At 45.4% G+C, this 12,525-nt stretch overlaps 1 protein-coding gene across 1 annotated transcript in view; it reads right to left on the bottom strand.

The window, feature by feature from the left end:
- Positions 1-3,829: 3,829 nt before the first annotated feature.
- Positions 3,830-12,525, bottom strand: part of LOC149340201 (kin of IRRE-like protein 3) — a 66,069-nt gene continuing 57,373 nt past the window's right edge. Inside the window, exons 13-14 of the mRNA XM_089550677.1 lie at positions 11,566-11,733; positions 3,830-3,977 (exon numbers count right to left, since the gene is read on the bottom strand). Of these exons, the coding sequence (XP_089406803.1) occupies positions 3,951-3,977; positions 11,566-11,733 (195 nt within the window). The 3' untranslated portion in view covers positions 3,830-3,950. The remainder of the gene's footprint in view (positions 3,978-11,565; positions 11,734-12,525) is intronic.

Consider the following 12,525-nt stretch of genomic DNA (forward strand, 5'->3'; position numbering starts at 1 on the left):
AGAAAAATATGGTGCGATTGATTTTTGCTGGCAGAGTTTAAGGCACTATTTACCCGAAGAAGCCGCCGCCATTCACACAAAGAGAACCCTTTTGGAGCTGTCGCTTCTTTTACGATCAGTGGCTCGCTAAATCAAGCAACTACAGAATAAGAGCAAAGGCACGGCCGTAGCGATTTCATTCTGCCGCATCAAAACATCAGTAGAGCAACATAATAAAAACGCAAAGGAAAACTCAAAAGCAGCCACAAGCAGTGTGCGTCAGTAGAGATAAAACTTGTCATGTAAAAGCAAAAACACCTGCGCAATCCTTTTATCAGCGCACGAGGAGGAACCTGCTGGTCTTTGTCAGCACACTGCGCCTGTTCTTTCAACCCCGTATCGCGTGCTCTGCACCTGGAGTTTACAAAAGCAAGAGTCGATATCCGGCGAAGAAACTTGCACTGCCACCGGTGCGTGTTCTATGTCCTTTGTGCTGCCACTTTGCTGGCTGGATCTGTTAGCCGCATGAGCCCTGTCGAAAATCCTGCGGAGAAAGTTTAGGGGCCGCGGGGATTGCTCTCTCTGTCATTGCGGAATCAAGGCTACTCTATTGTGACGCTGTTGGTCGTGATGAAAGCTTTTTATCGTCAACCAGCAGTTCCACGTGCAAGTCATAATTGAAAACCGACTGTGGGTTACGCAGCACTGAAACCATCTAGGAGATCTGTGCTGAGCGGGAATTTAAAGTCCTTTCCTGTGACATAGGTAGTTGTCTTCGAACGAACTCTGGTCGAGGGTATCGCAGTGGTGTTTTTATGGAGGACTTGGCTCGGGAACAAATACGTCGGCGTCCCCATAGCTGCCGGTATAGTGTGTAGTGAGTGAAAACTTTCGCGCTCATCTGCGGGCACATGACGATGCTAACCACGTGATAAGAGAAGTGTAGTTGCTGTCGAGAGCAGGACCTGTAGCTGTTAGCTCCAGGTGGGCATTGCCGCTGTGGACACGGGATTGAACTCTGCCAAGAGGTGGGAAAGGAAGGGAGGGGGAGCACGGTTGTCTCCCTCACTGCTTTGCTTCAGTGAAGAAGGAAAAGGGCAGGGTTTGTCTTACTGCTTCACCGACACCCATAGTCTGAAATCCCGCTGTTGTGGATCACTCGCTTTAGCTTTGGCTGCTGACCCCAAGGTAGCGGGATCGAATACCAGCTGCGGCGGCCGAATTTCGACGAAGGCGAAATGCAAAAGTGCTCATGTGCTCGGCAAGGTCAGCGCACGTTAAAGAGCTCATTGTAGTGAAAATTATTCCGGAGACCCCCACTAGGGCGTCCCGCTTAGTTCACGCGTCGCTTCGGGACGTTAAACTCCACATAAAATACTAATGCCATTTTCTGAAAATCTTTCCTTTTTTAAGGTGTAATCCTTATGCCCCGCCCCCTTTACTAATGGGAAATCGTTAGATGGCTCATGGACTCGAAAACCAGGCGTCACCCAAAAAGCGGAGTCCTTACAGAGCTCGCGGTTGGTCGATACGGTGGGACGTCATCAAAGATGAGAAAATACGAAATTCTAACCAACAATAATCACTATCACTACTTCTGCACCAGCTGCAAGGCATTAGAATACCATTTGAGTAGAATTTGTATAGAATAGGAGTAAAATCAGAATATAATTAGAATGGAGTTGGAATAGAATTAGAAAAGAACCACAATGCTCGTACTTACCCGTACGTAAGTTCCTCGTACGTAACTACGTAAGTTCCTTAAGTGCTCCGGGTTATTTTTTTCTTTCCGGGAATATTTGTGTTTCCTTACTGTTGTATATGTTACTTTTTATGAAAGGTGGCAGCATCTTCGATGAAAGCATTCTGCTCCCAGTGTTTGGTGTGCTTCAAGGCTCCCGAAGCTGCAGGTGTTTCTTCTTTTCAGTAGTGGGTGCTACCCGACAAATTATGGGCAGGTAAATTTTCTCATATGTATTCCTATTTTAGGGGCTGTACATGCTATATTATGCACTGTCCTATTCGTAACTGTAACAACAGATAGCGACGGGATCCTTTGAATTTATGTCAAATATTGCGCACCTGTAACTACTACCTTTGCACAACTTTGGTGCTCTAAGCTATAGTACCGGCAATGGGTTAAAGAGGCGGGGAATATCGTTTTACACAGTCGCTGAAAGAAGCGTGACAGGTCTCGCAGGATTTCAAGTGTAGTTGGCATATTGGCATAACAGTTTGAAGAGCACGGTTGGGGTGTAGGTTTTATCTTGGGCCATTTACAATAAAGCTTGTGAGGAGTGAAAATGCATTTGCTGTGGTAAAGACGCCTGGGTCATCCCGGGAAGGCTTGCATTTATGTGGACTTATAGGTTAACATGAGTGGGCGTGTTCGGGCTACACAGCGTGCTCACTCGCTCTTGAGAAGCATGTACTAGGGAAGTTGTAATGGAATGTAGGGTTAAGTGTGGTGTTTGAGCTTATTTGAAGATTATGAATATCAGCGTTGAATATCCGAAGTCTCCAGTGCATGGTTTCCGCGGATTTTTTTTTGGTATGTCATGAAAATGTCGTGGGCTGCTCGCTCCAGAAAAGCAAGCGAAACACACTTCATACGATTTGTGCTTTATGGATACATATTATTCATGGTAAGAGCGAAACAAAACTGCGCGAAGACGACGGGACAAAAGAAAGGCACGAATACACACATACAAAGCGCAGACTTCCAACTGACTTTATTTTGTAAAAGCAGGGTGTTTATAAAGGCAATCACAGCAAAATAGGAGACAAGCAGAAGCAACGTGCGAACGGCAATGACAGGGTAAACAAGACCACGTGTGAATTACGACGCATGAAAAGTTCGGATGTGTACATCTAAGAACTTGATTTCCTGACATGAAAGAGATAAAGAAGGGGCGCTAACACACTTATCACCCCTTTTAGAAATGAAATAGGCCTCGATGACTTCTCTTTCGGTTTTTGTTTTGGCCTTTGAAAGGAACTTTGTTTTTTCCAGGTAAGGCCAAAACAAAAACCGAAAGAGAAGTCATCGAGGCCTATTTCATTTCTAAAAGGGGTGATAAGTGTGTTAGCGCCCCTTCTTTATCTCTTTCATGTCAGGAAATCAAGTTCTTAGATGGACAAATCCGAACTTTTCATGCGTCGTAATTCACACGTGGTCTTGTTTACCCTGTCATTGCCGTTCGCACGTTGCTTCTGCTTGTCTCCTATTTTGCTGTGATTGCCTTTATAAACACCCTGCTTTTACAAAATAAAGTCAGTTGGAAGTCTGCGCTTTGTATGTGTGTATTCGTGCCTTTCTTTTGTCCCGTCGTCTTCGCGCAGTTTTGTTTCGCTCTTACCATGAACCGACTAGCCCAACATCATGTCTTACTTCGATATTATTCATGTTTTAAGGAAATTCGTTTGACATCAGAAGTCATGCGTGACGCGCGTTCTAGCCTGCTTAGCGGATTTCGCTTACTGGTCGCTATTTTGTAAAGCGTGCTGATGCCAGAACGTGTGCTCGGCGCTTAATTATGCTTTAGGAACACAAAAAGACTGTTTATTTGGCTAGACATTTTATCGGCACAAACATTTGGTCCAATTTCGCCCTCACACCAAAGGTGTCCAAGAGCGAGAAGGCTGTGCTGAGGATGCAATGCCATTTCGACCCCAGGATGCCGTTCAGCGGAGCAGTCACATAATGAAAGAAAGAAACGATGACTTTTTGAAGATTCGAAAGGTGATTTGATTCTTAGAGGGACCTACGTTAAAGTTAATCATATGACAGTCTGCATGGCAGTCTGTCTGTGAAAACACATTTCTTGGGAGCATTTTCACAGGCCGTAATGCTTCGACTTCTACCAACGACGGGCCAAGGGTGCAGCACGGATGGTCTTGCCAACTGCACCGGGACAACAGAGACGAATCCTTCTTCTTCCTTTAAGGCGGCTGCTTAGGGATGTGGGCCATCATGCAAATGTCTCGCATCTTTCATGCTGAAAGCAGAGAAGGCGAAGACACATGTTTAAAATTCACGTATCTGGTTACGGGAATTACGTGAAAAAGTCTGCGCGACAGCTGGACGCGGGACAGAAGAAAAGAGCAAATATGAAAGTCACATTTCAAATCATACAGCACCAACTAGCCCGGCAGCATGCTTTCCTGGACGGGCCATGGAAATACGCGTCTGAACAGCCGACATGAGAAGGCTGTTCGCAACATTTCATGACTGCATATTTCAAAAACACCCATGACTTGAACTTGACAGTAAAATTAACAGGTTAAAATGCCGGTTTTTGTCAACCTACTAGGATTTCGTATTCCAGGTGGCAGTCGTACGATTATTGAGTACAGTGTTGTTTAAGAACATTAAAAGGATACTGAGAGCACAGTGAAGTGGACCTGTGTCAGTAGACTACGACATTATAACGAAAAAAAGACCACTCTCTCCGACAACGGAGACTTTACGCGCTAGAAAATTCCAGGAAACGAAATACACGTGTCGTTATAATCGGTTCATTTCGCAAGTAAACAGCCCGCGTCGACAGCGAATTTTGTGCTAATCCGAAAGGTTATGGTAACCAGCCATTCACTTCGAAACGACAGCAGCCAGTTCTCTGTGTAGACATAATGAGTTTGAATGGAGTGTCCAGAACATGTTTCTCAGCCATAAACTCATCTTTTTCTGCCGTAAAAATATTAACATGTCCTGAAAAAGCCGGAAAACCAATTTTTCCTCCGGGTCATTTTAAAGTTCCCGTGACTTTCAAAGCGGATCAAATGCTGATAATTTCGCACACGTCGTGGTCTTCGCGAGCAGGTAGACAAGCGCATTGGAATTGGCAATGCACGTGCAAGATGTAGCACACGAGCAAAAAAATAAGTAGAAATGAACCCCTCGAGACGAGGTATTGTCCACAGGGGATGACGTCTCAACAGTTCACGAGGCTATATAACGCATGCTGAGGCAACTGCACGTGTCCTACTTAGGCAATCTATCATTGGTGAACGCTATAATATAGCGAAATATTTACGCTATGCACAACATGGGAAGGTCTGAATCTGCGTGGAAGTTTTAATGATCACTCTTGGGACACAGGCCAACCACAGGCTGAGTGATACTGATGTTTAAAAACCGCCTTACGCGTGGGCGTAAAATAAATCTCTAAAAACATGTCTTCCCAGCAATCTTAAAAATGATAATGCGCGCTGGGTAAGTTTGTTTATTTTACCTGAGGAAGTATGCAGACGGTACTGCGCAAGATACTGGAGGAGAAAGACCAGCCTATTATTACCAAGCACTAATTACCACACGGTTTTCAAGTTTGAGAAATTGCTACGGACGGCTGAAACCCTCGGTTAAACCTTCGCCATAGTTTGTCATTGTATAGATGTGGAGAAAAAAAAAAACCTAGGTGAAGTAAATTATAAACGACTCAGGAGCAAGACTTTTATAAAACTCTGAAGATAGTTACAAGCGGCAGGCAATTAATAGTTATGGTGGTATGAGGTATGAACGAACCAACGCCTGCCTCAGCCCTGGAGAAATGGATTGTATTCAATAAAAGCTATGCGCTTTGTGCGCAAAGTTGTTAATCACACAGTAAAACTCCGTTAATTATAATTTCACAAGACCAAACAGAATGCCCAAATTATACGAATGCTGAATTATCTGGGTACAAAAAAAAATGCGGCAATTAGTATCACATGAGCGCTTTTATGTTTTGAAAAAACCTGTGTTCGTCGATCACCTTGGCCGAGTAATTTGCGGGAAAGTTGCGGTTTTTGGCCGTTACACCCACTGATGCGGTATGCGCACATTAGAATGAAGCGAGACAGCTGTCCTCTGGAGCAAGTGGGACATTAAGGGCTGCACACGACGTAATCTCAAAAAATTAAACGCTCCTCGATAACGCGAAGAACGCTCACAGCACTATCCACGACGCGCACGCAACAAAAACAAATAAGAGAATGGCGAAGCGCAGCACAAAAGAAAAAATAAACATCCGGTTGTAGATTTCCGACCCATGGTCATAGAGATGAGTGCTGCAGCTTTACATTTCGGTTGGACACTAGCCACACTAGTGCTACCAGACTTCTGAGTGGCGCACTCACCATCACCACCACCACATTTACAGGCCATGTGGACATGCGAGTCCCGCCGTCTGTCCGAATTAACCGAAGCGCGGCCGAATTCCCTCGAATTAACGAGTTTCACGTCATAGTATAGCAGATATGTTTATTGGGACCAGAAGGAGTGCGCGAATCACCCAGTCTTCCCAATTTACGCGGGTCGAAATAATGAGGTTTTACGGGATAGCTTTGCGTCATACCGAGCAGCGTTTGAATAAAAGAAACGATTTTCATTGCGTGATCTCTAGATATAAGTGCTCCTTTCTTTGCCGCATTATTGCGGACCACGCGAATTAATTTTATTTTTAGTCACCTTTGTTCTACTGGATACTCTACAGTTAATAGGAGTCTCTCATGCTACCAGAATGCAAGTACACAACGAACTGTAGGTAGTTTCTGGGACCAGATCAGGTTTCTTTCACTGATCACTGATTGTTCTCATAAGGGTGCGCATAATATTAGATAGGAAGTTATTCATGAGGGCAATATCGAAACACAGTTTAGAGGGGTAGAGGCGGTAAATATATATCTCAGTTGCACCGGATCTGGCGACAACTGCCGACAAATTAAAAGAAAAAAATACGCAGCACGCAGTGGCGGCGTACGAACCAAGCTGCGCAGTGCAAACTGGTGAGTGGTTGGATTCTTGTGCGAGAAGAATAGTCGACCTCAAGGTACTAGTCCAGCGCTATAGGAGATGGAAGAGTGGTCCGAGATACCTAAGGGTTGTGTGTTATTCTGGGTACTGCAGGGTTTAGTCAGCAGTCTGCTTGAAGTGAGAAACGTAAAATACAAAAAGAAAGTGCCATGCTTTACTCTGTCGATTTCAATCGAGAAGATTCAAGTAGTTTTGAATTAGAAAAGGGCGCCATGGAATGTTTTCACATCGTAAATTGGCCCCATGCTAGCTTAAAACCTTGTATCCTTGGGCGTCCATCAACGTTAGGTACCTCGTAATGTATGAGGCCATGCAAATGTTTCAACTTTTTAACGGGAAGGGATGTACAGCGTTGTCATCTTGTAACCTTGGACGGCATGAGACTGCAACTTTGAAGGAATTGGTGCTGTACAAGGTCAGCTCCTTGTTTACCTTAGGAGCCATGCATATTTCTGGAACAGCTGCACTCGCACTCGAATCCATCAGAGGAAACAAAGATTTTTGATTTATGGAACCTCTGGTAAACAGTGCCCACTGCTAGCGGTTCCGGTTGCTAGACATGTAACCAGAAACAATGCTGCCCCGGTTAGCATTGCCTGCAGGGTCCTACTGCCTACTGGAGACAGTTCTACTCGAGTTTTGTGAGATATTATTTAGACCATCCTGCGTTCGGTATATTTATAAATGCCCCTTTTTAAGTGCACATTAGTGCGTACATTTCCCTAAAGCGCTAGAAATCTGCACTTCATCACTCGTCACTTCCTGAAAAATCTATGGCGCATTCCCAATGTTGCCATGTTCTGTAATGAACACTGCACACGTACTATGAATCAACGGGCTTCCTGTTCTCTGGAGTACTTCGAAGCGGCATCTTGAATTTGCACTAATGCCCAGTAGACCTTTAAATTAATACGGAGGCTTTCACGTCCCCGTAGTGATGCGCTATCTCGAAATCGCTTCGGAATTCCCGAAAGAGCGACGTTATGTCAAAGTTCTTCGGGCAGGAACGCAACAGCGGCACAGCACTCGGGGCATCTGCGTAAGACGAGCGCGCATTCTGCGCGCGTACGAGATCGGGACACGAGAGCCGCGGAGTTATTTCTAGAAGGGAGCCGCGCCGGCTTATTGATTTACGATTCACTGAGCGCGCCGCTGAAACGGCCCGCGAAGAATGCACTCTGCGGATTCTCACGGGAACCGACGCGGAACCGAGTTCACGCGCAAGTAATCGTGAGTTATGGAAGGCGGCAGTCTCCTGGCGTGCTGTACTGACTACTCGAAGTGTTTGAGAATTTTGTTTTATCCTGCTGTATCGGCACAATATTCTTTAGGCAACGATATCTCCTCTATGTGTTTCTGCATCTTGTCGATGTCGATGGGCTAGCTGTCGGCTGTGCGTGTCTGCAAAAATTACTGAGATTTTTTTTAGTGTCATATACCAGGTACTGTAGACACTATTCTTGCGCGCATAGCTATAATATTTTTTGAGATGTTATTGCGTGAGAAACGTACATACATTCGTAAAACGGTTAAGCGTGCAAGAACATGGAGTTGATGCAATACTGTGAAGTGGCGCGCCTTGAAGATATATAGCAACACTGATAACATTGTGACTGGTCAGTAAGAGACATTCAGCATAGCGTTAGCGTTTACCACTACTCCCTGCCAGGAACATGAATGAGAATATGGCCCCGCTGGCCATCGGCAAATGCGGGGTTGGTGGTAGCGGTTAATGATAGCGGCACACGGAAGTGCTCTGTGCTAAACTCTCTACTCGTCATGGTGCTGCGCTTTCATCTACAGGCCATGCATGTAAAGAATGATAATCATAATCATTTGAGCTGCGTCCACGGACGGACAAAGGGCGTTCCAAATGACCTCCGACTGCCCATGTTTCGCGATAGCTGGACCGTTTTATTCGGGCAAGTTTACAACATTATGTCTGTCGCCCGCGATTTGTTCTTGTTTTGTTGGCATCCCCTTTAATACTCTAAGAGTTCACTCGTTTTCAGTTCTGCAGCACATTTCGTGTCCAGCTCATGTCGGTGTTTATTTCCTTTTTTTCTCCCAAATTTCAGCTCAAATGTCGTCTCCTCGCTGACGAAGTTACGGCAGATCCAGAAAATGAGAGAGAAACTAACAGGTTAATAATAATTCGGGGAAGTATATTTGGCCGCTATTCTGAAATTATAGAACCTAGCTCGTTAATAAAATTCAAACTGGAAACATATGACTGATGTACATTGCGAGTATTCAACTATAGGGTCGAAACATGGAGGTGAAAGCACTAGGATGGAAATAGGGTTAGGAACAGAGCTGCGGGCTTTTTACACCGTCGCTGCGGGTAATATATATGAAAATAATACGAGGTCTGTTAGAAAAGTATCCGACCTTTGGCCGTTGAAAAAAAACTTGCATAACTGGAGCGTTGCTAACCTAGTCATCTTTAAAGTAGTCTACTTGGGACTCCACACACTTCTCCCAGCGGTGCTGCCATTGTGGGAAGTAATCCGAAAAGGCCCTTTTCGGAATGGAGTTTAGCTCAGCTGTCGTTGCAGCCATAATGTTCTTCCTTGTCTGAAATCGCGCTCCTTTCAATGGCCTTTTGATTTTGGGAACCAGCCAGAAATCGCAGGGGCCATATCAGGACAGTAAGGAGTCTGTTGAACTACAGGAGTCTGGTTTTTCACCAAAAAATCTGATTCGAGTGCGAGGAATGTGCAGGAGCATTGGCGCGATGGGTGCGCCAATTTCCTGTTGACCTCAGCTCCGGGGTTCTTGCGCCGCACAGCATCACGTAGGCAACGGAGGACATCCCTGTAGTACTCTTTGGTCATTGTTTGACCCTGTAGAGTGCGTACTCGTGGTCTGCCACACAGAGGGTGTCAAAGAAAGCAGTCAGCATCACTTTCACATTGCTGCGCAATTGGCGGGCCTTCTTAAGCCTTGGTGACGTGGAATGCTTCCACACTGACGACTGGGATCTGGTTTCCGGGTCGTACCTGTACACCCAAGACTCGTCACTAGTGATTATGATGTTGATGAAGTCGGGGTCACTGTTTGCGGAATCCAGCATGTCCTGTGAGACTTCAACACGAAGCTGCTTCTGCTCCACCGTGAGCAGCTTCGGCACGAATTTCGCCGCAACTCTCTCCATGGCCAAATCTTCGGTGATAATGGAATGTGCGGAGAAATTGCTCATGTCCACCTCTTCCTCAATTTCTCGGATAGTCACGCGACAGTCCCGCATCACCATAGCGTTCAGTTCGGCAATGACCTGGTCATTTTGGCATGTTGATGGCCGATTGGAGCGTGGCTCGTTCTCCACCGATGTGCGGCCATCTTTAAAACAATTGTAACACTGCTTAAACTGTGTGCTGCTCATAGCATCTTCACCGAAAGCCGTCTGAATATTTCGAATGGTTTCCACTCGGCTGTCGCCAAGTTTATGGCAAAATTTGTTGCAGTAGCGCTGCTCCTTTCACTCCGCCATTTTCCTTGCAATAAAAAACCGACGAGAGCACTGCACACTGCCTCACTCAAACGCTGCTTCCCAGCGACTGACGCTATCGGCAGGCGGGAAAAAATTCATGCATGTGCATGAAGGTTCAAGGTCACCTGATGCAAGCGCGCTTGTTTCATATCCATCAGGTGTTCGCAAAAAAAAAAAATAAAGTCGGATACTTTTCTAACAGACCTCGTAGATGTAACGATAAGAGACAAACAAGCGAGCGTAGTTTAGAGAGGTAATGAGAACTGAGGACCCATGTTCATTTTCCTGTCAAAGCAATAACTCCAGTTTAGAGCTGCTTTCTAGTTTGACGTTTGGCTGAGGATGCTTTCTTTAGTCAACTATGAGAGTATAGAACAAAGGCTTCACAGCTTTCCCCTATCTATTTTTAGCCTGATGGCGGCTCTTATGGGGATGTAGGCTGTAATCTTTTCATTCATCGAGCTGCGCGCATTGAGTTTCTTTTCGTTGTCTGTGGCTTGTGAGTAATTTAATGCCTCTAGCTTCCCGGTACTGTTTTGCTTCCCGGTACTCGGTGTTTTGCAGCTTGCGCTGCCTACCCATCGAACTCGCATGTAATCCTTCCTTGATGGTGTTTGTTTGCGCAGTGTTCGTTATACGCGGCCGGCTTTGTCTTTGATATTTCTGAGAGCAATGACATTCGATACCATTTCTGGTGGCATATGAATCCATAGCCAATGCCAATCTGCATCGGAAGCCTACAGCCGGATCGAAGGCTGCTCATCGTAACAGCACATCTATTGCAACGCGCGCGCACGTAGTACCTCTTCTTTACGTTCGAACCTCAAAACGTGCGGGGAAATACACGAGAGGATGAGCACAGCGGGGATCAAGCTATTGGCCCCGGGTTCGATTTGGTTGTGCTCGAATATCATCTATTCCTTACGGCTTCTACTGCTTGAACAAAGGAGCAATTCGCTCAGACAGTGTCATATTTATATTTCTGTTTCGCTCAGACGCAATAGGGGAAGTCGTTATTTTCACCGAGCGCTTTCGTAGGTATTAGATGAACAATCACGAAAAGGGTAAAGAATTATTTCGTAACTAGAACTTGGACAGCAAGTACTTTTTAGAGTTATGGCACCTCCGTGAACAACAAATGTCGATAGGCCCGGAATTGCGCCGTTACTTCCGTGAAACTGCAATAGCCCGCTGCATGCCGCACTAAATTTCAATTGCACTCATCTAAAAACATAGCGACGAGAGGAACAGCAATTTTAACTGGAGGATAAAGACTAGCTGCACATTTGAACACCCTCACCTCCTGATCCGTGTGTATCACGCGAATAGTGTATGGAGCCTGGTTTCTTGCCGAGTGGTGCTCGTGAGGGCGCCGACAACTGGACGACGAGAGGGAGCCACTGAAATCAGGCGACCCTGGAAGTTGCCTGCGCACTTTGGTGCAGCAGCTCCCGACGTAAGTTGCCAACTGAAAACAAAGACAAAGCAAGAAGATCAAAGCAGTGCTTAAGAGTATAGAGTAAGAGGATTTTTTTTGTAGCACTTATGTATGGTAACAGTGATTACCACGTCACAGCGGGTGGGCCATCAGTCTCAGGAAGTCTATGTAGTGTTGCGACGGAAAAAGTTCGTCAGGCAAGCGCATCAGAAAAGTTCGCTTTGATGATCACAGTGCTGGCTTTGCTCCGGAGAGTTAAGTTGCGTTGCGCAACACAGCGTGTTTCATAACTGTCCGCAGTAGCCCAATAGGAAACACGCCCGAATGTGCCCTTGCTTGATTATGCTGTGTTAAGTTCGGAAAACTCAAAGTATGAAACCATAAGCTTTGCTGTTTCCTTAATAAGTAGAGGGGTGAAAATATTCGAAAAGTTACAATAAGAACTAAGAAACAAACACTGAGTATTCGTACAGATTCGAAAGCACAGTGTAGTGTGAATTTCGAATATTCGGAAGGCACAAGTATTCGAGAAAAATCCAATAACCGGCTGTGGAATTCGCGGGGGCGAGAGCTGCACAACTAGGGTGCCTCGAAGCAACCCATGGCACAACGACATGCAGTGTACTGTACGGCGAAAATTTTTAGATATATTTTTTAAATGCGTGATATTTTTACATGATAGCATGTTGTAGTTAATTCTCTGTTCTTAATCAGAACTTAAGTTTTGAAGTTAGTGTAAAAATAATGATGTGTTTCACCCGGAATGCTATTCTTGACTCCATCACGGCCTTTTCGGATTAAGATATGTCCTTGGATTATGTT

Source organism: Amblyomma mixtum, chromosome 6 (assembly GCF_055824585.1).
Source record: "Amblyomma mixtum isolate Tamu chromosome 6, ASM5582458v1, whole genome shotgun sequence".
Lineage (NCBI taxonomy): Eukaryota > Metazoa > Arthropoda > Arachnida > Ixodida > Ixodidae > Amblyomma > Amblyomma mixtum.